Genomic DNA, 26,448 nt, shown 5'->3' on the forward strand with positions numbered 1-26,448 from the left:
CACTACTCACTGCTCTGTTGTTCTGATGTTTTTTTATGCTACTAAAAATGTTACTTGATGCACAGACCGTGCAGGCCATCTCTTTGCAGTGTCGGAAACCTCTTCAGGAAAAAAAAAAATAGGGTTCTCAATCACTTGCAGAAACCAGGGTGAATCAAGGCCACTTCTTATAACACATTAGCTCCTTTTGCTATTGGTTTTTATCCTTCACTGTTCGCAATCAGTATTTATGGAGCTGGCACTCTTCGTTGCTTTGCCTCTGCTAGTCCTTAGAGAGCAGCAATTTCAGGAAGATGCAGTGAAGCATCAAGTTATAGCTTCTTCAGATTTAGTTGCCAAGAATAAATTTAGGGGCACAAGAGCTTTGACTGATGCTTGAGCAGCTAGATGGAGCACTTGCTAATTACACATGAAAAAGCTCTTTATCATTCATTTTATTTACGTCAACTCAATCTTGTTACTTCTTTTCCATAATCACATAATATTTGTAATGTCATGTTCATGGTATTGTTAGGTTTTAGTTTCTATACTCTTTTTGTCCCTACTTCCATTACAAATTGCTTGAAACAGAAACTAACTTTATACATTTTTTTTAGCACAATAATGGCATTAGAACTGCCTTCTGTCTTAAAAACCAACCAAGCTAGCAACTGTATAACATATTTGTGTAATGGAACAGATAAATCAAAGCTTTATTAATTCATTTTAACAATTTTATTTCACATAACAGTGGTAAAAGCCAAAGTACAGAGCACTCCAGCTTACTACCGGAATAAATAGAAAGATTCCAGTTTAGCCTTCTGTTTTAATTATTGAACAGCTCTCAAAATTAAATCACTGACCTTTGAGAATTTAGTGACCAAACAAGTGCTTGTCCTCAAGGCACATGTTTGGAGCTTGCATTCCTTTACAGGAAGCTTTTATGCTCTGATGAAAGATGGCCAAGATCATTGCAAGAACAAAGTGAATGAGGTAAGACCAAAGATCCTATATGTAGAGAGAGATGATGATGATGATGATGATATTGTCATTGTGTGGCGAGGAGTGCATATATGGGGACCAGATACCTATTTTTAAAGCAAGAAACACCCTCTTAAACAACTGGGAATAGGGTTTTCTGTCGGGGGACAAAGACCGTCAGACTTCTCTATGGGGTGTATCAAATCCTAACAGCATCCCACAGACCACTTCTTCCCTTTACACTCCTCTAGAGTCCTTTGACTAAGGTAGCAAATGTTTACATAGCTCAGAAGTAGAAAATGTTTGATGTATTTTAAACTTTTCAACTTCCTTTAGCACAAACTACCAGCAGCAGATGAAGAGGGATTTTACTGGTGGGTGAGCAAACACTTCTCTGTAGATTGCTGGTGAAGGCACCATAAATAACGCTTCCAGTAATTGTTGCAAAATTGGGAATGTTTTGGAAGGCAGAAGGAAAATATTAAAGGATGTGTCCCCAAGGTCTAAGGTCCTACCCTATAAATAAAGTTAAAAGAATATTTAAATCAAATATTCCTATAAAGGTGCAATCATTCTTAATGAGAAGATATTAACCTGTCTCTCTTTTTATGTGGTATCTGTGTGACTTGTTTTGTAACTCTGAAATGATGGTGGCAATGCTAGCTAGTATTTGAAAAGTAATACTGATCTTAGTGTTATTTTTTCATTAATGAAAGAACTGATTTAAAAGCCAAATATGTAAAATTTACTCATTCTGGCTACTGTTTTTATCTGTACACATATTTAACCTCTATAGCCTAAGCTTCTGTGCATTAGACATTTATGGACATTAATTCCAAACAGAATAGACATTAATTTTGTTTTTATTTCATTTTGTCCCTTCTTCTAACCTCTTCCCATTAATTACTCTTACACCGCCTTATACCAGAAGCATCCAGAATTGTGTACTTCAGTGGACTTCTATGCAAAGTTATAAAATAATAAGGATTCTCCAAGGAAAGGATAAAAATAAGATGGTTTTGATGTAGCATAGTTGCATGAGAGGGGGAAAAAAAGACTAAAGACCTATTTTTGCCAAAAAGTCCTTATTTGATTCCTCATTTGACTGGATAACTAAGGACTCATTGAGTCCTTATTTGATTCCTCACATCTTTGCCCTCATCTCGCTCTGCTCCAGCTCTGACCCTCTGTGAGGTCATTCAACTTATTAACCCAGAAAAAGACTAATGCCAATAAAAGAAGAAAAAAACATGATTGCTTTGTGCTGAGTTAGTGTATTGAATTGCCTTAGTTCACCTCCTGCAGGAACCACAGCCAGTTTGTGGGAGATGAGAGGTACAAACAGTCAAGAGCAGGCACAGGGAGACATGTGAGTGGAGGAGACCTGTTTCTTCTCAGTTGTGAGCCGTTTGACTCTTAAAAGGATGTTTTTTCCTTAAAAAAGATGATAGATAAATACTGGATTATTAATGGCCAACACAATCTGATCTGAAGACCTGAGAGAAGAAGGATTTCCTTACAGACTTGAAATGCATAGGGTACTGTTTGTAGCAAGTCTTTCAAAAAGGAAGGAGGGAGCTGGATAGTGGTAGGCCAGCTACCTGCATCAATACCTCTGTGGACTGTCTTTGCAGAGTTATTTATTTCCACAAATCACACTGCATAAAAAAATACCAAACAGAACCCAATGCTCCAAATTATAGGGAATTAAGGTATATTGTAAATTTTGTAAAGCTGAGTTAAAATTTTGTTAGTCTAATGAAGCTATGGCTGATATTCCCAATAAATTAGCATTCAAAATAGTGCCCCATAGATTCCCAGCTTGTATTTAATGCTACACAGACACCTGTAAATGAAAGAAAACAAAACAATAGATATGGTGAAAACCCATTTCCTTTTTTCCTGCTTTCCCAACCCTGCATCCTCTTCTTGGGCTCACAAGCTAAATATGAGGAAAAAGACACCTTAATCTTAAATCTTTCAGCCAAAGTCATACAACCTATCTAAAGAATGAGAAGCTGGATCATACTGCTGGCTATTGTAGTCAGCACAGAAGAGGCAGAAAAGCAGGACGTCTGTACCCAAGGGTATCCTGGCATCCCTGGCAATCCTGGACACAACGGCGTACCAGGTCGTGATGGACGCGATGGCCTGAAAGGCGACAAGGGGGATACAGGTACTGTGTTCAGCATAAATGATCCGATGTATGGAGTGTTTTCCTATTAGTTCCCAACAATGTCTGTCACTCTGCATTAATGGATCATTCCACCGAGCCTCCGGGAAACATTTCAAACTCTCATCACTTACTTGTTTGAGGACGAAAATATAAGAAAAGACCTAATAATTAAAGCAAGACAGCTATTACTACAGAGAATTTGGGTCAAAGGGATAAAAACAACTTAAAAGAAGAAAGACTTTACTTACTTTGTATTCTGGGAGCATTTTCAGGTCCATTTGAAAACTGATAGTAACTATACTTCTGTAAACAACTTCAAGCCCGCTAAAAAACAACAACCATGTAATATGAAATGTTCAGCAGTAGTAAAACTTCTCTTTCTTACCTAAATTTTACATTTGTAGGACTTGATTCTGAGTGTGCCTACTTGCTGTAACTCAAGCACCTCTACAGTGAAGTTCAGGAGAGGACATGGTTGAAAAAGCAGTGTAGGATTTATGTCTGCTGTAACAGGCTGTAGTAGAGATTTACATATGATACTGAAGACAGGTAATCATCACAGCCACCTAAAGGTAATAACTGCTGTGTACTTTGAGCCTCAGGATAAGGGTGGCGTTTGCATCCGTGCTGGAACATCAAGGCCAGGGTTACACCAGGTGATGAACCTGTGGACATGCGGACATTTAACACTTCATCACAAGTGTCACAAGCCCAGCATGCAAAAGACAGGACAAATACAAATCTGCTACTTCAAACTTGCTCACAATTTTTGTAGGGGAACTGTTCCCCAGCAGGGTGTATGTCAGGTCAGCTATTCTGTGGCATCATGCAGGGGGTGTAATGGTTTAAGGCATGAGTGTTTAATAAACACTGTTACTGTGTGCACAGATCTATCCAGATCAAACTTGTACTTATCACGTAAACACTTCTACCGAGTCCTGATCCTGCAGATTGTGAATCAGCCTGTTTCAGTAGAGTACATAGTTTAGTACTTAAACCAATATCAGGTCAATAGTCAGAAAGAAATTACCTTAAAATGTCCTACAGTGTTTTACTGTGCCTTTCAATCCAAAGGAAATGTCTGCCTTTAACAGACCAGGTTGCTGGTGCGATCACAAAGACAAAACCTGATGTCTTTATCACTTTCTTTACCAGTGAAGTCTACACCTCCACAGAAAGTGCATTCTGCAGAACCAGTGCTGAAGGTGTAGCTTGGTGTACATTTCTTTGATGGTTATACTGGCATAAGTAGGAACCTCTGTTAGAGCCTTTTGCCACCTCTCCACTCCTCTCTTCAGTACACCACAACTCTTTGTGTGGCTATGCAGTGACTTGGATTGGTTGAAAAATAATCAGGACTTACAGTTTGGACAATAAAGAGTCACTTGCTGCTTCCTGCCTGCCCTGGAGCACTGAAAGTCAGATCTACCCACTTTTACTCTCCTCAGTGACTGCTAAAGAGTTACTTTGAACTCTCTTGTTTTATAAACAATTTACAGAATTCTCTGTCAAGCAATCACTTCTGTGCTCCTTCTGCATTCAGTGCCCTAGTCTTGCTTAAAATGAAATCTTTTAAAATCCAGGAACCAATAAAAAAACCCATTAGCTTCTTAATAGGCAGGTACAGTCAATTGCCATGATACAGGAATCAGGAGTGAATACTTCCCTCCGATCTACAGGCAACATTATTCGCCTGTGATGTTTCATCACCATTGGTAAACCCCTGCAGGTGTCTTTTCTTGGGGGGGACAGTTTATCATTGTTTCACTACATGTGAATTTTACTGTCAGTGTAAAACTTCTTTCTAAATGCAGCTTCCTTACTCTTCCTTACTTTCTGATTCCCTGTCAAGTCTCCCCATGAAATAAAAACATCAGCGGTGGCACCCAGTAGTCAGGAATAAGACTACTGTTTACATTACTGTTTAGCCAGGCTTGAAGAGGAAGGATCAGAGCAGGATTTGAACCCCATTTTCTGGTAATTTAATAGTTTAATGAATATCTGTTTTTCTCTTCTGTGCTAGGTGAAGCAGGACTTCCTGGCACTCCAGGGAAAGATGGCATAAATGGAGAAAAAGGCCAAAAAGGTCAGAGAAGTATTTCAATGTATTAGACACCTATCAACTGTTGGGTTTGTGAGTGCTGGACATGCTATACATTCTACCTGTAGTGAAAGTACCATTGAGATTAAAAAAGACAACAAACCTTTTTGGAAGTGGTAGAGGCTGCACAACCATAGTGACAATACAAGAGGAATTTGTCTCCTATTATTCTGCCTCTGATGCCCTACAACTTGTCTGCTCAGCCCTTTACCTCACCTTTCTCTTCTCTCACCCCTCTGTCAGCTGCTGAGGAAGATGCCACATCTGCAGCTACCTCAGGAAAATGAGGCTCCTGTGGCTATGTGTGCAACTTCAGGGAAAGATACTTCAAAAGGAATTACAGAAGACATGAAGTATACACCTAAAAATACAGGAAACAGGATTGATCTTATTGAATCAAGCAGGTACCAGACCCAAAATCTGACAAGGGAAGGCATCTACATGTATTTCTAAAGTAAATACACGTGAAACACATAAAAGACACACAGAAAAGATTCATCCCCTGCATGTTTTCCATGTTTTTGTGTAATCACAGCTCAGACAGACAGTCTGGAGCTCAGCCAGCAGCCTTAGTGGTATCTTAAAATATACGCCCATGAGACACTAGTCCCATCATCTTGGTTTAAAATGGCATCCAAGACCTTTCAATAAAGGGTTGCCAGATATCCTATCTAACTGTCAACTCATCTCAGATCTCATTTCTCATACTATTGTGATCTTTTTATTGTCTTGTCATGGTGACCATAAACTTTTCCACAATTGTAAGTGCCCAACCAGTGAAGATCTGGGAAACGTATGCTTCTTCTGTTTAGCCAAACTATGCACATACAGAAAGCCTCCTGTGTCAGCTGGATGTACATATGTAGAGTGACTTGTGCATAAAAGCAGGTAATGAGACATTGTGCAAGTTCTGTCACATCATTCTGCACAAATTCAGAATCTCAGAAATGATGGACTTGTGCATCCTTGGAGTAACTGTGCATGGGTAAATTTGTGTTTCCAAAAGCATGGAAACCTGCCAAATACACTGTGTCAAGGTTCTCTGAAATCCTTACAATAACCCTGAAAAATAACAAATGGTATATGCATTGCACAGGTGTAATAACAAGTTGCACTACATATCTCAGACTTTTCTACAGACTGTCCCCAGTCCTGGAAGGAAAAAGAGACATGAGGACACAAACATTTAATATTACCAAAGCTACCTTCTTTTCCTGTGTCCTTGTCCTATTGGATCTGTGCTGCTTTTCCCAAAGGCTCACTATATAATCTCAGTTGTTTTTAGCTCATTGCTGCTGTTAAATACCATCAATTGCAAATTGAGAACTGTAAAGTGAAAATGCAGCATTATTACCAAGATCAGAAGCCAGAAGATTTTATGCAGAAATGATTGACAGAGTATACATGTATGAGCATTATGGTATCTTCTGGCATTCATGTCTATCAGCTGCTAATGTTCCCTTCACATCAGAGGACCTTCATCAGCAAAAACCTTGTGCAGATGGATTTTCAAAGGCTTTGAGCTTTCAGTCCAAGTCTGAATGAAGAATAAATAGAGCATGTGGCTGCAAACACCAAGATCAAAAAGCTTCTCATTGCACTTCAGCACAATCTAGGTAACCCAAGCAAAGTCCCATCATGAAGAAATTACAGAAACATGTAGCAGTTAAGGTTTGGATGTTGCCAAAGTAGAAGACTTTGCCTGATTAAATTGTGAACCATCTCCTTCACTTATACCAAAAGCTGAAAATAAGCATCTGGCCAGATGCTGCTTGTACATGAGATGATCTGAGCTGTCAATGCTATCACCATCCTAGAGAAAAGTCACACCCTCCTTTCTTTGAGCTTATTCTTGCTGCTTTCAGCTAGGGTACCTGTCTTCTATTGGCAACAGCAGCTTCTTCTGGCTCATCCTGAACTTACATGTTTGAAACGTTGTATGTACAATGAGCACAGTAGGAACAGTGGTGACATACAGCTATACTTACGTGTCTTTGTGCTGAAACTCCTGTTGTGTCTCAGTAATCCGTTGGACAATCACAAGAACATGTCTGTCTTTTTTTTTTTTTTTTTTTTTTAACCTCCATTTAGGAGCCAATGGGACTGTTGAAGAGAAAGGGAACAAAGGAGATAAAGGAGAAAGAGGACGACCTGGGAAGCTAGGACCAAAAGGAGTTATAGGGTCAGTGGGTTACAAGGGCCAGAAGGGAGAACTGGGTCTTCAAGGACAAAAGGGGTTGAAAGGAGACATTGGGCCTATAGGTCCGAAAGGGACAAAGGGTGAAACCGGCCAGCCTGGAAGAATTGGTATGCCAGGACCAATTGGCCCCACTGGTAATCCAGGTCCTAAAGGTAACACTGGAGATCAGGGGCCACCAGGTAATCCAGGAGTTCAGGGGGAAAGAGGCTTGAAAGGTGACAGAGGAGATAAGGGGAACATAGGTGCCCCAGCAGTCCTGCCAAGGAGCGCTTTCAGTGTCGGCCTTACGGTTGCCACCAAATTTCCTCCTCACAGTCAGCCGATCAAGTTTGACAAGGTGCTGTACAACAGTCTGAACGACTACAACCCAATCACTGGCAAATTCACCTGCAAATTCTCTGGTGTTTACTATTTCACCTACCATATCACCGTCTACTCGAGGAACGTCCGAGTAGCTCTAGTGAAAAATGGGGTCAAGATGTTGCACACTGTGGACGGGTACCAGGGTGTTGAGGACCAGGCGTCGGGAGCTGCCATCCTTGAGCTACAGAAAGGAGACGAGGTGTGGCTTCAGGCTCACCGAGGAGAGACCTTCAACGGGCTGTTTGCAGATGCTGATGATGATACCACCTTCACTGGGTTTCTACTGTTCAGCACCTCAGACATGCTGGACCCATTGCCATCACCCGCAGCGTAAATCCATGCTCTGTTAATCTATGACACCGGTGAACTGTTGTTTGCTTCCTACCGATCCAAGTTTCAGAGTGTTGTAAGGTGCTTTATGAAAGTCAGTGCTGGTTTGCTTGCTTAGTATTCTTCTTCAGTAGGAACTACTACTAATAGTAGTTCCAGTCCTGCCTTTTGAGCATTTTTTGAAAGGAAATAAAACCTATCCACAAATGCAGTATGTCTGTGTCTTTTAGTCCTCCCTAACAAGGTTTAAATCTGCTGTCCAATTTCAGCTGAATCCAGTGGAGAACAGAAAACATCCAGGGAGTTATGCCAACAGCTAATCAGGAGATCTAGGACTGCAGGAAAGGATGGGACAAGGTAGAGATTTCTGTAAAAGTTTATTATTATTTTGTTTGTTTGTTTGTTTTTTTACTGCCCTGCAGTGATAGACTCAGAGGTATTAGTAGATGAAAAAACAAGTACCAGCAAGCCATGTGCACTTGCAGCACAGAAAGCCACCCATATCCTGGGCTCCATCAAAAGCAGCGTGGTCAGCAGGGCAAGGGAGGGGATGCTGCTCTGCTCTTGTGAGAACCCATCTGGAGCCAGACAGTGATAGAATAAGATAGAATAAGATAGAATAAGGGGGAATGGTTTTAAACTAAAAGAGGGGAGATTTAGATGTTATGAGGAAGTTCTTCCCTCAGAGGGTGGTGAGGCCCTGGCACAGGCTGCCCAGAGAAGCTGTGGCTGCCCCATCCCTGCAGGTGCTCAAGGCCAGGCTGGATGGGGCTTTGGGCAACCTGGTGTGGTGGGAGGTGTCCCTGCCCATGGCAGGGGGCTGGAACTGGATGGGCTTTAAAGTCCTTTCCTACCCAAATCATTCTGTGATTCTCTGACTCTGTGAAGTTATCAGACTGAGAAGGTGTAGGGTCACACTAGTAGGATCTATAGGAAACCAGGCCTATACAAACACATACCACAGCTCTCTGCTCAAGAAACAGCTTACTGTGCAGTAGTTTTAATGACCAAGTGTTAAAATACAGCTCAAGACTGTAGAAATAGCCCTATTCTGAAGGGTTTGTATTAGACTCCTTTTTGTTCCAGTCACAAATTCCAGGTGTTTATTTATTTATTAAGCACTCCTAATCGACTGTTATCAGCTTGGTTTTTTAAAACACAAAATAAAAAATTCCTAATATGCATAAATATTTTTTTTGATTGCAGTTCCAGTACAATTGGTTTTTGTGATTGGCATCTGCACAGGAGAGGGCAGCTCTTCAGGGTCTGCAGGGCTGGGCTTGATGCATTACTGAGTTGGTAACTTACAGCAGTACATACACCAGTCCTGAAGGAGAACTGTTTAAAAAGAAAGTGGGACAAAATAAAAGACACATTTTCAAGTTCTGGAATTAGGTAGACCCCTGCCATATTGTATAAGTATTAAACAGTAGTTACCTCCAGGCCAGTTCATATCTAAGTGGTAAGCACATGTAGACTTGTAACTTGGTTAGTTTGCATCCAAAAATTATATATAGTTTTTTAACTTAGAATTAGCATTGTCTGATACCTCCACAAAGCCTGCTTGTTCTATGTAACAGATGAGATTTGTTGCAGCTGAGCAGGATGTTAAAGACAACTTTTAAATATGGTTCTTTGCACTCTGTGCAGCTGAAGGTCTTAAATATAGCAAAATGGCATAATAGATGGAAATGCCACGTGATTTTTCTGGCATGGGGCAGATATTAAATGCCAGTGCAAAAACACAGCATGATGTTGCTGTAATTCAGAATCCACAGGTGCAAAAAAGGTTATCCCAAAGGAATAATAAGCTTCAATTTCTGTGGTTTTGTTGGTTTGTTTTCCTCGGGTTTTCCCCTCCTCTTGCCCTAAAACTTAAAAATACAAAAGATTCTGTTAAAATGCACTTGCTACCCTTAGAAGCGAATGAAGCAGAGAAGCCAACCGGCTGAAGCCAATTTCATGGTTGGTGTCACAAAATTACGTGTAAATGCAGTGTAGAAGACTGAGGTCTAACTTCTGATAATTTCTAACACTACAGGAGGCAAGGAAAAGTGGACAAGTCACTGATAGTCCTGATAGTCACTGAAGTCTCCGTAATGTCACTGAGCCTAGAGTTTGCATTATAAACTTAAAATGAACACAGTGAGATGAGTTTGAAGAAGGATGGCTGCACACTCATGCTTCAGCCCTTTCCTTGACAGTTTAACTATTATGAGGGAAAGGGTTATGTGAGCTTTTCGATAAGGGGTGCTTTGTCCTGTAAGCCACAGGCTGTACGCTTGCGTCACAGAAACACCTAGACTACAAAAATGCTTTCAAACACATTTATTTATGAGGAATTTCTGTTATTATAAGGCGCTATGAAGCCTTAAGCTGCTAAAACAACCGCGGATTTTCAGGGCCCGCTGCCACCCAGCGCAATGGCGGAGCCCGGCTCCTCCTCAGGGCCGGCCGCGGGGAGGCGGCGCTGCCGCCCCGCTCCCGGCCTCCCCGGCGCCGCTCCGCTCGGCTCCCTCCCCGCCGCCGAGAGCCACCGGGCCGCTCCGCCATGCTGGCCGGCTACCGCCGGGCCCTCGGCCTCACGCTGCGGGGCTTTGCGCTGCGGGGCCGGGCGGTGGGACCGGGACCGGGACTGGGAGTGGGATCGGGGCTGGGGCTGCGGGCTGTCAGCACCAGCTGGAGCCCCGTGGGTGCCGCCTTCGATGCCAAGCAGCAGCGTGGCAGCGCGCCCGGCAGGGAGACGGTGAGCGGAGGGCAGGGGGAGGACGGGCTGGCGCCGGCTGTGGGGAGGGGGAGTTGGCCAGCCTGTTGTGGAGTTTTCCAGCCTGTTAAGGTTCTGTGGAATACGTATTTGTGCAGTGTGGGGTGGAAATCAGGGCTCTGAAATACAGCCTCTTTGCCTGCTGGGGTTTGAGGACGTCTCGCTGGGAACTGAGGGAATTGGAGTCCCTTCCTGGGATGAGGAACTTGCTCCAAAATTGCCAGCATTAGCTGCAGTGGCAGAATAGGGCAAAGCACCTGGGAATGTCCCAGACACATCCAAGATGATGCTTTTGCTTCAGGACATGCGCTTTGACAGAGAAACAGTCAGTTCATAGCTTCTCCACTGAAAACTTGTAAACTACCTGCAAGCCTGTAACAGGCTGCTATAACAAGGGGATTACAGAAGGCACATTGTAAAGGCCCACAGATCTTCAATTCCAGATTGGGATCTTTAGATGCTGAGGTTAAATTTGGGAAGAGATGGATGTATGAAATCATCTGCCTTGTACTGTTAGCTGCTGTAATTAGCAGGTAAGGAGATGCTCATATTGTGGTTAAGCAGTTGCAAAGGGAGTGTATTGCAGAGCTGCTGTTTGGTTTATTAAATATATATATTTATATTTACATATATATATATATGCTGCTGTAGGCCTATATCATGGTACTTTTCCAGCAGGTAGTGTTAGCAATTTTGTGTGATCTGCAGCAGGACCTTTTAAATTCTCTTCTGCTAATGCAGAACATAACAGGTGTCCATGGCTGCCCTGCCAAAGCCACGCTCAGTCTGTTTAAGGCTTGGTAAGAACTTCAGGAACACTGTTCATACCATAATATTCTTCAGTTGCTGCTTGTCACTCCTTAGACATCTGGTTTCAGTACTTGAGGCTCATTTCATGAGCCCAAGATCACTGGTGAATATCCACAGCAGCTGGTCAAGTCATTCACTGCTCTGACACTCCCTTTACTCTTCACATTCCTGGACGTTTCTTTGCTTCAGAAGGATGTTTTTCCCTAATTTCAGGATGCAGGTAGACTTCCTATAATTTGTCTTGCGCCTGTGCTTTGGAAGCAAAACAAACAAACAAAAAAAAGCCTTGAAAAAGGGACAGTATAGCAGATCATGGGGTGGAACAGGAAAAATTTCTCAGGATTTGATGCTAAACTCTTACCACTTGCTGAGAAGAATCCTGGCTAAAAGAATTCCAGTGAGGTTGTGCTCTGGAGAGTGATGCTGGGACATGAAGATGTTGATGTGTGATGCCAGTATAAAGATTGCTGTTAACTGATGTGGCTATTCGCTCTACAAGGACACTTGTGGACACATTCTAGGGAAGTGCCCCTGTAGGTAGGGTCATTCAGAAATTAAGGAAAGTGATAGTAATGTGTTCCCATTGGGTTCTGCACTGCAGGGTCTGTTTGGTGTTCCAGAACTGAGCTGTCCAGAAGGATTTCAAGAAGCACAAGACAAAGCCTTGCAAGAATCGGAACAGCTAGTCCAGAAGGCATGTTCAACACCACCTGGACCTGAGATTGTAAAGATCTTTGATCAGCTTTCAGATGCCTTGTGCAGGGTAGCAGACTTGGTAAGTTACTTTTTTGATTATTACTTTAAGCAATTTCTTTTAAACTGATTGGCATAACATATCTTTTAGAAAAGCATCACTCTTCATATGAAGAGAGCAGACCCAACCATCATACAGAAACCAGTTGTTAGTAAATACCTCACTGAAATTTTTGCTATTGGTTTTCATATTTGAATTTCTCTGCGTGGTTTCAGTTTTCAAATCATTTTTTTTTTTTTTTTTTTTTTTTTTTTTATATTCAAGATCTCTTTTGTGCCAGGCACTTTTTCTTCATGAAAGCACTTATGCACTCTGCCAAGTCACTAATGTTCTTTTCTCTCTTATTTTTTAATATGGACTATGACTATTTCCTCTTAATCTATCAATATCTAACTCAAACACTGATGTCAGAATTCAATGGTCATAGTTTTGTATCGGCTTGCTGAGCTAAAATTACTTTGGTTCCTCCTATGTGCTACTTTCAAATGTACATGTTCAAAGATGGCCTATGCTTGCAGAGCTGTATCTCGAAGCAATTTGATGATGGTTCTCTGTTGGCAGGACTTCTGAGATCTACCATTCAGCACCTACTCTGTCACTACTATACAGGATTTTAAGCAGGCATTCTTGCCCTAAAAAGTGAAACTCTTAAGTGTATTGAATACAGTGTGCTTAATTCATATCTGTGAAGGTTCATTTTAAATTTTTTTATAATAACATTTAAAGCCTTTGCAGTATCTCTGTGTTGGAAGGACTCTAAGGTACACACCATACTAACACAGTTTTAATAAGTGTATAGATTAAAGCTATTTTTTGGAAAGCAACATTTACCATCTGGTTTAAAAGTTGTCAGCACTGTTCTCCAATAAACGTTATTTATGAGAAAAAATATGCAAATTATACAAATAGATTGCACAGAACTGTATAAATAAACATTCAATTAAGTAGTACTACTTCAGTGCAACTGTATTTATAATGAAAGATTTAAATTTGTCTTTTTGCCTCACTGTTTTTTTCCTTTTACTCTGTCAGGCTGATTTTGTGAAAATTGCCCATCCTGACTTTGCATTCAGAGAGGCCGCTGAAGAAGCTTGCAGGAACATTGGTACTATGGTAGAGAAGTATGTTTTCTTTATTTTGCTATTGCCACATGCAATTTTAAAATTTGCCGTATGATCATCTGTGGTAACAGGGATCAAAAAAAAAATATAAGAAACAAAGTGTCGGTCTTGCTGTTACAGATATTCAAGAATTTAGTGTCATTACAGTATCTAGTAAAAGGTTATTCTGTTTCATTTTACCTTCAGAACAGGTTGTAGGTTATCAACTGACTCCATGTCACTGAAACCCGTCAAGGACTTAAAATTATGTTTTTCTAAGACTCATGGCAGTTAGCTAGCTGTTATAAAGCATATGTAACAAAATCCTAATTTGTTTTTAAGCTGTTGTATTTCACAACATTTTTTCTTCTAGTTTGAATTTCTTCAAACCTTTGAATTTCAGCCTGTGAGTAGGATATGTGAATGGGGAAAAGACAAGCCCGATTAAATGGAGTGTTTGGGGATGTGACTGTCTGGGGCTGTGATATATTCCTGGTCTGCCTTGGTGTGTGTGATCTTGTAAAAGTCCATTTCATAGAACTTGTTCTAATTGGCCCTGCTTCTGGACCTTTGCTTCTTTTCTTTTCTTTTTTTTTTTTTTTAATATCTCAAAATCTAAATTCTGAAAGTTACCTCTGTGATCCAGCAAGTGCATCAGCTGGTAAACTTTGTGACTGAAGAGGCTAAAAAGAATTCTAGGATGTAATTTCAGCAAAACTGTTGCTTTAGTCTTGCCATTGTGTTTGGGAAACCCTTCACTTGCAACTAGATTTTTCAAGACTTAGGTTGAGCACACCATCTGTAACAATATGACTTGAATATCCGAATGCTACTTCCAATTTAAAATTGGTTAAAAGGAGAAAATATTCAAAATTAACATGAAACTCAGAGATGCGTAAGTTATTGTAAAAGTTGAAAACTAGCTATTGCTGAGCGTTCATTTGCCAAGCCTCTCTCCATCATAGCTGGATGGACCATAGCAGGTCCTGGCAGTCAGCTGAACCTGGGGACCTGGACAAGCCTGAGAAATGGGCCTATGGTTTATTGCTAATGAGGTTCAGCAAGTCCAAGCGCAAGGTGCTGCACATGGGTTGGGGCAATCCCAGACATGAGCACAGACTGGGAGAAGAACTCATTGAGAGCAGCCCTGCAAAGAGGGACCTGGGGGTTCTGGTGGATGAACAGCTCAACACGAGCCAGCAGTGCGTGCCTGCAGCCCAGAAGGCCAACTGCGTCCTGGGCTTCACCAACAGAGGGGCGGGCAGCAGGTGGAGGGAGGGGATTGTGCCCCTCTGCTCTGCCCTGGTGAGGCCCCACCTGGAGTGCTGCGTCCAGGGCTGGGGCCCCTAGCACCAGAAGGATGTGGGGCTGCAGAAGCTTCCTGCACCTCAGCTGATTTAAGAAGTTAGTGCTTGGGGCTGACAGGCTGAGGGCTGCTAATTTCTGTGGGTATGCTGATGTGTATATGTGCATATCCTTCATTCCCTACTGTGATTCTGACCCAGTAATCGAGGTCAGTATACCTGCTTGTAGTAAACCAGCCAGCAATCTGATGGAAGTAGTACTCTGGCACAGAACAGTGAGCAGCTGGAAATGTTCTGGGGATGGTAAGCTCTCAGTCTACTGCAGTGGCAGCCAGAACATTTACCTGATGGCAAGCTTGGGCACAGGTTTCAAAATAAGGATAGAAAACAGATAGAAAACATCTAAGGATTGAAAACAGTTCTCACACCTTCATGCTCTCACCATGATTATCGTTGTGTGTGGAAAATAATCTGCCAGACTTGCTTGTATTTGCCACAAAATGCCATCCAGAAGGATTTTCCTGTTAGGAGAACAAGACCTATTTCCAGGCAAGTTTGCCCACACATTCTTTGTACGTTAATTTTGTAGTTTTTCAGTGTTGTTGTGAACTGGAAAATGTTTTGAAAATGCATTTTTTTTTTAGTGTTGTCTCAGTAAATACTAAGCTCTGACTTTCTGTTTTACCGAAAGGGTTGTTAGGCATTGGAATGGGCTGCCCAGGGAAGTGGTGGAGTCACCATCCCTGGAGGTCTTTAAAAGACGTTTAGATGTTGAACTTAGTGATATGGTTTAGTGGAGGACTTGTTAGTGTTAGGTCAGAGGTTGGACTCAATGATCTTGAAGGTCTCTTCCAACCTAGACAATTCTGTGATTCTGTGACTTTGAATGAGTAATATCAAGAGACTGAATTGTATTTTGTTGCTCATGGATGATTCTTTTACTCTGTCTTTCCAGATTGAATACAGATGTTGAACTGTGCCAGAGTTTGAGACAGCTGCTAGCTGATGAAGTTATTATGAATTCCCTAGATCCAGAAACAAGGTACTTACTAATAATGTTCATAGATGTTGATGTTTAGATAGTATATATCATTCCTTACTGAGCTAATACTTTGTGTTTTATCCACTTAATTTATACAGCTGGAAAGCATACTGTATTTCTATCACAAATTTATTAGTTATTACTAAATCACCTGTACATGAGTTAGGAAGTCTGTAGTTCTGCAGTCTTGAAGAATTGTCTCTGTGACTGTAGAGCACAAGATATATTTAAACTGCATTACTGAGATCTTAAAAAAAAAAATAAAAAAAAAATAGAATTTAAGATTTTCTGTAATATCATCTTGTTGAAAATGAGATGCTCTTCTGTGGTGTGTATGTCAAAGTGTTTAACAATAAACATAGGGAACAGACTTAAATAATTTAATTTCAGTTTGAGTAAACTGAAATCAGTGGGCTTTATTCAGCCTGAGAATATCAGGTGTAATGCTTGATTTTTAGATGTAGTCTGGAGTCCTCTAGAAAAATTTGTAATACATAATACCATCATTAATACTTGAGGAAAAAATAAGAACTCATTTATTCCTGGAACTTGTGAGTTGAAGAGGAATTTTTATCTTTCAAAAGATTATCAATCAGATTATCAGAATATTTCCTTAAATTATACTTTATAATTGCTGTAACATGTTTTATCAGCTGCTTATTCAGTTATAGTTTTGAATTAATTTTTCCCTGACATGGTTAGACAAGCTTAATGCCTAATCTTTGCTCATCTAAGAGTAAGTTATTTTCTTCACCTTCTTTCCCAATAATCAAAGGTAGTAGTTTTGAAAAGGTCATTTTCTGATTATTTAGAAAAAATTAAGTATAAACTTAAAAAGGTAATTTGCACTAATTGGGTAACCATCTGTATGAATGTTGTAGAATTATTTTTGAAAAATATTTTTAATGTGGATGACAGAAATATCTACAAAAGAAAAATCCTGTCACTGAGTAAACTATTAAGGGCCTAAAACATAGGAGTTCTGTGTCCATAATAACAGTACTCATAACAGTGGAATGAATAATTGTATCCTCTGTAAAAGATGTCAAACATAACTACTAAAGGTAAAAGCTGTGAAGAAGTTATGCTTATCAAATGAGGCTGTTTTAACAGCGATTTACTGTATTTTTAGGCGAGTGGCAGAACTTTTTATGTTTGATTTTGAGATCAGTGGCATTCATTTGGATGAAGAAAAGGTAATTTTTTGCTACAATATGTGAATAGAAATTTGCCTGACAATCAAAGACCAGGTAATGAAATCTGCAGGGCATGAATCGTGATTCTGGGTCGATTTGATACAAGAATCACACTGTCCTCTGTGGAATTTTGTCTTCTCAAAAGTAGTGAATTTTGTCTGTTTTGAGTCACTTTTATAGTGCTTTTTAATGTTGTTTTAGATGTTAGTTGGCTGTTCTTTCCAGTTTGACCCTTACCATTCCTTTCTCTGTTAAGGAGAGTTATAAGCAAGTCCTGGGAACCTGCATCCTTTGACTGGTGTCTGCATCAGATATTTAAAATAAGTGCTTAGCTGTCTGAGCAGCTCATTTAGAGGGAGAAATGCAGCACCTCGTGCACTGTGATGACAGGTTAATCAAGTAGAGCATTTTAGAAGGAATCAGGTGTGTGGTAGCCAGAGCTAACATAACTAGAAGTTGCAAATTTAATGCGCATTTGAATGTCTGGGCATGGTCTGATTATTTCTCTTGGAGCTTTTACATGTTTTTGCAGTAGTGAATGATGGATTTGCCAAAACTAGCAGCTTTCACTGTGATTTGTGGTATGGATGCTCTGCTGGGTGTCTGTTCATAGCTCATATCCCTGTGTAAATTAATACCTTATTTATTTGAGGTATGCCCTCAAAAAAGGTCTGTACAAAGACTCTTTTACCAGATTTATGTGGTGAAGTTACTCTAAAAAGCATTGTTGTGATGGTGGTTTGCAAACTGAATGTGCTTCTAGAATATGTTCCTTACAATTACGTTGTACAACAAACAACTCTGAAACCTGTACTCTGGATTTTGTTTTTGATTTGTCTTTTTTTTTTTTTTTTTTTTTTTACCGTGACAATTGTCTCTGTGCTGCTTTATCCCCCTCCAGTTGCAATTTCACTTGCACCTTGTTTTTGCATATTTTCCTCTACTTCCCCTGCCTCTTCCACTTTTTCTTCTTCTATTACTTTTACTCAGTGTTTCTTTTCACTCTCATTTCAGACTGCAAAATCCCTTCATAACTTGAAATTTACTTTTTCTGTTACAGAGAATTTCTGCTTTTTAAAATAAAACTTAAAAGATATATCTTAAAGAGTAAAAATGAGAGGACAGGTCTGCAGGTTTTGTCATTCTTTTCACATTACCAAGTACGTTGTGTCTGTACCCTCCACCTTTTCTTTTGAGCTATGAACCCACAGGCCACAGAGAGCATACTCTACTAACACGAGCCTGTTCACTGAAGCAATTGAAGTCTTTGATTGTAGGGATAAATGTGTGAAATACTGTACTGGTGGTGTTAAAACACTAAATCACAAATTCCTCGGGGACAGGTTGAAATAACATAAATGCCTTGTGGTCTGCAGAAAATACTGCAATACAAACAGTAACAAGAGAACTGTAATTCGGTATCTACTTAGATTTATTCAGGATGCTGGTAGGATTTATCCCTCTTCAATGTGCTTAATTTTTTCTCCTTGATATTTTACATGGCAATCAGGTTAGGCATAGTTTTCTAAGCACTTATCAAGTAGTTAGCAAAGCCTATGTAAATTCTACCTAAACTCCACTATATGCTTTCTTATTGTTGAAACATAGACTTTTTCTTTTAAATTTCAATTCTGTATTAAATTATATATCTGATCTTTCTCTTGTGAACTTCTGCTGTACCTTAGGGTTTTGTTGATGCTGTAGGTCTAATTGTAAATGTAGTATTTTCTGCATAATTTCTGGGCAGGTTAAGATTTTGGAAACTTTTGAGTCCTGTTTGAACCATACCTGAAGATATTAAGTATTATGTACTTTATTTCTCTTACAGCGTAAAAAAGCAGTCAACCTCAACGTCAGAATCTTGGATTTATGTAACGAATTTCTGACAGGAACTCACCTTCCCAATAAGATTGACAAGCACGTTTTGCCAGAGCATATTCGGTATAATTTTACAGCTGAGGGCAATTACTTGCAAGTTGCTGGTCTGCACGCTGACTGTCCTGATGATCTGGTGAGTACTTCCCAAGTCTGCTTTGGCATATTCTATAGCAATAGTGCATACCATTTTTTTTTAATTGTTATTCAGGCAAATGCAAATGGTTTATGACTATGATGTTATGAGTAACAAGGAAGAACTGTTCTAGAATATGGTAATCGATGGCAGCTGTGGCTGTGGCAACTATGAAATAGTGGAGGTGAAGTTCCTGAATGGATTAAGGAAGAAGAGAGGCAGAATTCAGAACATGGATTTCAGGCAAGCATGCTTCGGTTTATTCAGTAAACTGGGAGGTGGGATCCCATGGGATGCAGCTGTGAAAGGTAAAGATGCTCAGGAAATCTGTCAGTTCTTTAAAGATAACATCCAAGGACAAAAATGATACGAGGATACCCGCTATCAGCTTATGCTGAGAATTAGAAAGCCAGGCAGACTTAGCAGGAGCCAGGCTCTGCCAGTAGGGAAGTCATGGCAGAGCTTCATCTCCAAAGGGCAGCAGACAGGAGGCGGAAGCAGGTACAAGGCACAAGGGAGAAATCTAGAAACACTGCCTGTACATGTGGGGATGGTATTAGGAAGACCAAAGCTCAACTAGAGTGGAGACTTGAAAAAGACATCAAAAACAACAAGAAGAGCATCTACTGCTGCTTGAGCACCAACAGGCTGAACAAGCAAAATGTGGCCTTAATACTGAGTTAGGTGACGTAGTTACAGTAGACACGGATAAGGCTGAGATGCTAACTGCTTTCCTTGCCTCAGTGTTCACCAACAAGGTCTTCCTAGCCTCTGTACTTACTGGAAGAGTTCTGAGAGAAGAACAGCTAGCTGTAGATGAGGACCCAGTTTGGGATGACTTGAGAGAACTCAACCTGCACAAGTCCTTGGGGTCAGACGGGCAGCATCCAAAGGTTCGGAGAGAACTGGCTCGGTGTCCTTGAAAGGCTTGATGTCCCTGGCAGGCTGTGAAGACCAAGGAAGAACGCCAGTAACTTGTGGAAATGAGATGTTCCAACCACAACATACTCAGAAAGATCAAATAAACAGTCTGGGGAGCTACAGGCAGTTTAGCTTCACTTTGGTCCCTGGGAAGATGGATCAAGGAGCAATCCAAATTAGATTAGTCTGTATTGATGGACAACCAGATGTGTAAAAAATTAATGATGTGATTAGATTCAGAGAGTGGTGATTAATGTGTTATACTCTCCTGAAAGGCTGGTAATGAAAGAAGTGTTGCAGGGTCTCTCCCGGGGCCTGTCCTGTTTTACATCTTTGTCAATGACCTAGAGGAGGTGACACTGCTTGCACACTAAGTTTGCACATTGTGTCAGATTAGGAGGAATAGATCCGACAATTTTAGTTATCACTGATGATGCTTTTCTTAATAGAATTAATTTAGAAAGTGTTCATAAATTAGAAATGAACTTAGACTCTTTAAAATGTGGCAGTGGTTCTTCAGTCTTCAAGATGTCGCACATTCCTTGAGTCACAACTCTTCAGTGTTCTGTGTTCATTTCCATAAAGCAATTAGGGTGACTCTGAAATCTTTTTTATCATGAAAAAGAGAAAAGCTGACTGTGGTAGAACCCAAGCTGTAGTGTTTATTCTCTGTAGGAAATGAAAATTTAATTAAAATTATGGCACTGAGGGGATGTAGATAAAGGAGTAATACTCACTGTAAGTCATCTATAAACTTGCCCTGGAAATGGTATGATCTGCAGAATTGCTACTGAAGCTACAAGTAATACATCAATTAAAGAATGCAGTTCTCTGAGTCAGGTATTTGGAGAAGCTCTTTGGAAATCATAAAATTTAGGTTGGAAGGGATCTATGACACTTGTCAGTTCAAGCTTGATCCTGTTCAGAGCAAGATCAAGCAGATCAGGTTGCTCAGGGCCATTTTCCGGGTGAGTTTTGAATGCTTTTCAGGGATGGAGATTGCACTATCTCTGGACAAGCCGTACCCTAGTGTTTGACAACTCTCATTGTTTTTTTTTTTTTTTTTTCTCCCGGTATTAAATTAGAAATTTTTACCTGCCAGCTTGTGTCCATTACATCTCATCCTCCTGTTCTGCGCCTCCAAGTAGTTCAAGATTAAGATCTCTCCTGAGACATTTCTTCCTTGGTTTGGTGAAATGCCACTCTCTCAGCCTCCTTTCGGAGTCATGTGCTCCAGCCCCTGCATGTACTGGTGACCATATGCTGGACCAACTCCACTTTGTGTTTTTCTTGTCCTGGGGACAACTCTGAATTCAGTGCTTGAAATGTAGTCTGAAAAGTACTAAACAGGGAGAAGTAATCACTTCCATGGTCTGTACTCTTCCTAGCAGAGCTCAGTGTGCTGTTGACATTAGCCACAAAGGCACACTGCAGTGTTCAAGGAAGGGGAAGTATCTCACTTTATATGCATTTTTTAATGAAAGACTGGTGGAAGAGAATAGGTACAAAATGACTTGCGAATTACTGTTGTCATATGTATTTAGTCTACAGCATCCTCATGAGAGGAGAGCAAAGGGGCAGGTGCTGATCTCTTCTCTCTGGTAAATGGTGATAGAAACCTGAGGGAATGGCATGGGGAGGGTCAGGCTGGGGGTTAGGGAAAGGTTCTGCACCCAGAGGGTGGTCGGGCACTGGGACAGGCTTTCCAGGGCAGTGGTCATGGCTCCGAGCCTGTTGGAGTTCGAGAAGCATTTGGACAGTGCTCTCAGACATAAGGTCTGATTCTGGGTGGTCCTGTGTGGAGCCAGGAGTTGGACTCCATGATCCTTGTGGGTCCCTTCCAGCTTGGGATACTCTGTGATGTGGCAATTCCAAACCCAGGGCCTGCATTCTTATTGAGTATTTGATCTAAAAGAGAAGCTTATTTTGAAGGAAAGGAACCATAAGTAGTTGTTGTCTTTCTTAAGTCTGTTTGTTGTGTACAAAATAAAGGCTTTCCTCAATTGGTTTGTGAAATACAAAAGCATTTTACCACAGTTGCTGAGGCTTGAGATGATTTTTTTTTTGAGAGTTACAATAACGTGAAATAGGGGTAAGATGGATTGTCTGTAGGCAGATGGACAGACTAATAGATTGCTGCTTCAAAAGAAATAAAGCTTTTTTCTTCCTCTTCTTTCTGTCCCCTGCCCCCGTCTCTGGTTCCTATCAGATCATTTCAGGAGCCAGTTTAACTGACATGCAGAGGACAATTTAGCTTTCTTCGTGTTTATTTTCAGAGCTTTTAGTGAGTTAAGGCAGCTCACAGAGGAACACAGATGTTGTCACAGGGAGAGAGGCCATGAGCAGAGAGGGGACTGTTGACAGGAGTAGAGAACAGGACCCTTTTTAGCAGACTTGAACGGTTAGGTTGTCTCATTGCATTTCCTCATTCCATCTTTGAGGGGTAAGAAAGCAGTAATTGTCAGGCAGTTGTAATTAGCATTATTAAAAAGTTGTAGGCCTTTTCTTACCACTGTCAATGAAATACAGCTGTAATGCCAGATCTTCAATGTCATTGCTTGTTTCCTTAAGAGTTATACTGTACTAGTGTGACTTTTTTCTTTCATATTAGGTGCGAGAAGCTGCTTACAAGATTTTTCTTTACCCAAATGCTGAGCAACTGAGCCGTTTGGAGGAACTGCTTGCTAGCCGAAACAGCCTGGCACAGCTGGTTGGGTATGACACCTTTGCCCACAGGGCTCTTCAGGGAACAATGGCCAAAAATCCAGGTATAAGGCGTATGGGGAAGGATATGCTGAGAAATCAAATGCTCTATGTTAGGTATGAAGTTAAAAGCTGCTCGTTTGTTTTGCTAAGTTTACACATATTTGTCCCTGTGAAGTTTCTCGTTGCAGTTACACTTAGCTATGGGAAGTACTCATGTTTTCAGTAAATGGCAGTACTTACCAAGTGGGGATCAGTGCTTTTGTTCAGAATTAGTGTTCGCTCCTTAGATTAGGAAGTTTCCATTATTCCAGCATATAACAATGAGAGTGTGGTACTGAATTGACTTGAAATAATGACATAGTGGTCAATAGTGTAGTTTGTTCTAGGGACACTTGTTTTGTTCGGGATGTTCTGATCTGAACTTAACGCCTTTTAAGGGATGGAGTCACTTTCTATTTTTTTTTCTTTTTTACTTCTAGAGACAGTAACACAGTTTCTGGAGAAGCTTTCTGACCAGTTGTCTAAAAGGTATGTCTTTTTCACTAAGTTACTTTGTAAGCATAGTTTTATTCCCAGAACAGAGGGACTCATGGACTCGAAAGTCAGTCATTGCTGCTTATTATGGGTTCTGATGGAATAAAAAGCAAAACTTTCTCAGAGCCTTGAGGGGAGCTATTAGAATAAATTCTGTGATCAGAGAACAACCAAGACTGAATACAGGTGATGTGCCAAGAAATTCAGGCAACAGCACAGAAGTTTAAGTGATAAAGTTAAGTGTTGTGTTCTCCTCATATGCACACCTCCATATATTTTACATCTGTGAGCAAATTTGTGTTTATACTGCTTGCTTCCCTTAATTCCACACAGCACAAAACAGTTTCATCGCTGAGTATTAATGGGATGTATTGTCAGAAAGAGAATACTTGGGGATGGGCACAACCAGAATAAGAGAGACTTGATTGAAGGTACCTGAATGAGAAAAAATGAGAACTTTTCCAAAAAGGAAAAGTTCTTTTACTGTAAGGGCCTTTCATTTTATAGCATAGTAACAGTCTTTGATGATAGGCTTTTGTTAGGACAGAATGTTCTTTTACTTTGTATTATATTGCTCAAAATTTTTTTCTGATCACTTTCATCATAAAAATATTTTTCAGAACTCAAAAAGACTTTGAAATGATGTCAAAGATGAAAATGAAGCTTAACCCCCGGAATTCAGTAAGTTAAATTTACATGTATGTTGAATTTTTTTAATATAGTATAAGCTAACCTTGTTTTACATGAAAAATCAGCTGAATTTTAGTGTACGACATGTATCATGACTGCAAAGAGGTACTTTCCATTTTCTTGTTTTAAATGGTTTTTGACTTCCTAGCTGCTATTACTATTAAAAACAGCCATTGAGTGCAGGATGGCAGTTGGTTTATACAAAGTGATAATACTTTTTAAAAAAAAAATTAATGGACTCTTTTTTTCTTGAAATCTGGTATAAAGTCCCACTGCATATTTGAATAAGAAATATGGTGTGAAAGCAAATTTAAAAAAAAAAACAAAAACAAAACAACAAAAAAACAGGCTTCAAATTGTGGAATATGATATTATTTCTGATGATGAATTTAGCACTGAATGTTTTCCACTATGTTTTAAAGTTCTGTGACTTATAGAAACTGCAAAAATATGCAAAGGAAACAAAACGTTTACTTTGGGTTCACTTGCTGTTCATTATTGTAATTATAAGCTGGAATTCTCTTTCAGAAATTGATGCCGTGGGATCATCCTTACTACAGTGGCGTCCTCCGTGCTGAGAGGTAAGCTCCTTATGTTCCTGATTGTAATGTAAATGAGTGTCTTTATTTCATTCATTTCACTGAGGATAATGAAAGTCCTCAATGTAAACAGGATTTCCTTCTTTGAAGATGTACTTTAATATGAAAAAATAGAGAATATCCAAAGGGGCAGTTCTTTGCAACATTTCTTAGCGTTGGAATGCCTGTGAGGTTTTGGCTCCTCTGTTTTGCGGGAAAGTAGTGGCCTTTGAAGATACAAGAGGATAAAACAGTTTCAGAGCAGATAGAAAATCCTTGTTTTCATTATGCTTTTAGCTCCTAGCTGAGCTGTAGTTATGTTTAAAAATAAATTTTGAATCACTGAGAATACAATCCAACTCCTCTTCATATTATAATCGTATTTTATTTCTTTGCTGAGCTTGCATCTATTTTCTTGCATCTTCTACAGACCTCGAACAGAAACTTGAGTAGATTTTCACTCTTCTTGGGTAGAATTCATTCTCATCTCTCTTGCAAAGATTGTGGAATAAGTCTGCAACACAAACTTAAATAGTCCTTGCAAGTAATGAGATGCCAGCTCTGAAAGGCATGAACCCTACATGTTGTGTTTATTAGATCAACAGTGGTGACCTTTCAGATTTGTGTTATAAAAGATACTTTTAAAATGTGCTGCTCTTGCAAAAGGAGGAGGAAAAATCTTGCCTTTGTTGCAGATTTGTACATTTTTGTTTTTTGAATAAACTGAGTCTGGAAGAATCTGATAAAGGAAGAAGTTTGCTCTGAATCAGAAAGCTGCAATAGTAAAGACGTGGCATTATGAAAGGATTTCCACCAGTTGTCCTGACTGTTGGATTCACGGCTTTCTTGTACTTTGATCCCAAGGCAATAGTTTTATGAGCAGCAGGTGTGACATTGATTTGTCTTTAGCTACCACACATTCAGATGGGAGCTGATATATTTATGTGCAGCAACATTCATGTCCTTGCAACATGCATGGACCTCACTATGCAGGGGAGCGTGAGGGATGTTCAGCTGCTGAGTTAGCTCACTGGAGCTGGTCCTGGAGCATGCAGCACTCCACAGCACATGCACAGATCGCTTTTTTATGGTGTGGCTTGGGAAGTGGCTGCTTAAACCACTAGAAGTGTGTAGAAGTCTCAGAGTTTGTTTCGCCTCCTGGGGAGAAGCACCTTCTGTTACCATCTTACGGTCCTTCGTAGATGTTCTAATGAAGCTAGCCATTTTGTAATTGAGTTGCAAATGATTAGAAATAGATTATTCTGCCCACTTTGGCACTAGGAAGAAAAGCATTTCATTTCTTTGTGGAGCTTTGTGAAAGATCCAGGAAAGTTACTTTATTTCAAGAATAGCCTGGTAGCTTTCTGAAGGGAGAACTGAGTTAAAACAGACCAGGACATTGGTAGTGTATATTTGCTGTTTTATTAATTAAGGCAGCAAGTCTGGCAGCCGGGTCTGTGTGAAGAATCTCCTAAACACATGTAGTTCCTCCCTGATTACAATGCAGGATTGGGGCCCAGCCTTTTTCTCCCTCTGGGTTGGGCAGGAGTATTTTTTCTGGAAGCTGTTACAAGCATCTACAAGTCAGGGAAGGAAAAGCACTTTTCCTCTCCATTGCATGCAGTGGTGTTTTGCTAAAAAACAAGAGCTTGGTCTTTCACAGTCCTGTTACCCGAGTGCTGTGTGTTCAGGAAAAGCTTCTGATCTGACAGTGTCTTAACAATGTTTCACATTCATTCTGCTCCTGTTGTAGATATTTAACCTACTGGCTAATAGATAATCAGCCCCTAACAGGAAAGCTCAGTTCTTCGTTGCAGATTATCAGTAGCTGTGCTTTATGAATGAAACTAGCCAAGAATTAGAGACTAGTCATGCAACAACCAGAGGACAGGGACATGCTGTTTCACG

At 40.3% G+C, this 26,448-nt stretch overlaps 2 protein-coding genes across 2 annotated transcripts in view; both read left to right on the forward strand.

Annotated features, from left to right (window-relative positions):
* The first annotated feature begins 912 nt into the window (after window positions 1-912).
* On the forward strand, window positions 913-8,134 carry LOC116501773 (complement C1q and tumor necrosis factor-related protein 9A-like). Its single transcript, XM_032207361.1, has 4 exons — window positions 913-972; window positions 2,945-3,136; window positions 5,160-5,222; window positions 7,329-8,134. Exons 2-4 carry the CDS (start codon window positions 2,971-2,973, stop codon window positions 8,132-8,134), a joined length of 1,035 nt encoding a protein of 344 aa, XP_032063252.1. The 5' UTR covers window positions 913-972; window positions 2,945-2,970.
* A 2,534-nt stretch (window positions 8,135-10,668) lies between these two features.
* MIPEP (mitochondrial intermediate peptidase) overlaps window positions 10,669-26,448 on the forward strand; it is a 72,326-nt gene continuing 56,546 nt past the window's right edge. The window contains exons 1-10 of the mRNA XM_032190758.1: window positions 10,669-10,876; window positions 12,306-12,479; window positions 13,491-13,579; window positions 15,818-15,904; window positions 17,037-17,100; window positions 18,929-19,111; window positions 22,644-22,800; window positions 23,218-23,266; window positions 23,893-23,953; window positions 24,491-24,543. Coding sequence (XP_032046649.1) covers window positions 10,682-10,876; window positions 12,306-12,479; window positions 13,491-13,579; window positions 15,818-15,904; window positions 17,037-17,100; window positions 18,929-19,111; window positions 22,644-22,800; window positions 23,218-23,266; window positions 23,893-23,953; window positions 24,491-24,543 — 1,112 coding nt within the window. The 5' untranslated portion in view covers window positions 10,669-10,681. The remainder of the gene's footprint in view (window positions 10,877-12,305; window positions 12,480-13,490; window positions 13,580-15,817; window positions 15,905-17,036; window positions 17,101-18,928; window positions 19,112-22,643; window positions 22,801-23,217; window positions 23,267-23,892; window positions 23,954-24,490; window positions 24,544-26,448) is intronic.

The sequence above is a fragment of the Aythya fuligula genome, chromosome 1 (genome assembly GCF_009819795.1).
Source record: "Aythya fuligula isolate bAytFul2 chromosome 1, bAytFul2.pri, whole genome shotgun sequence".
Taxonomy (NCBI): Eukaryota; Metazoa; Chordata; class Aves; order Anseriformes; family Anatidae; genus Aythya; species Aythya fuligula.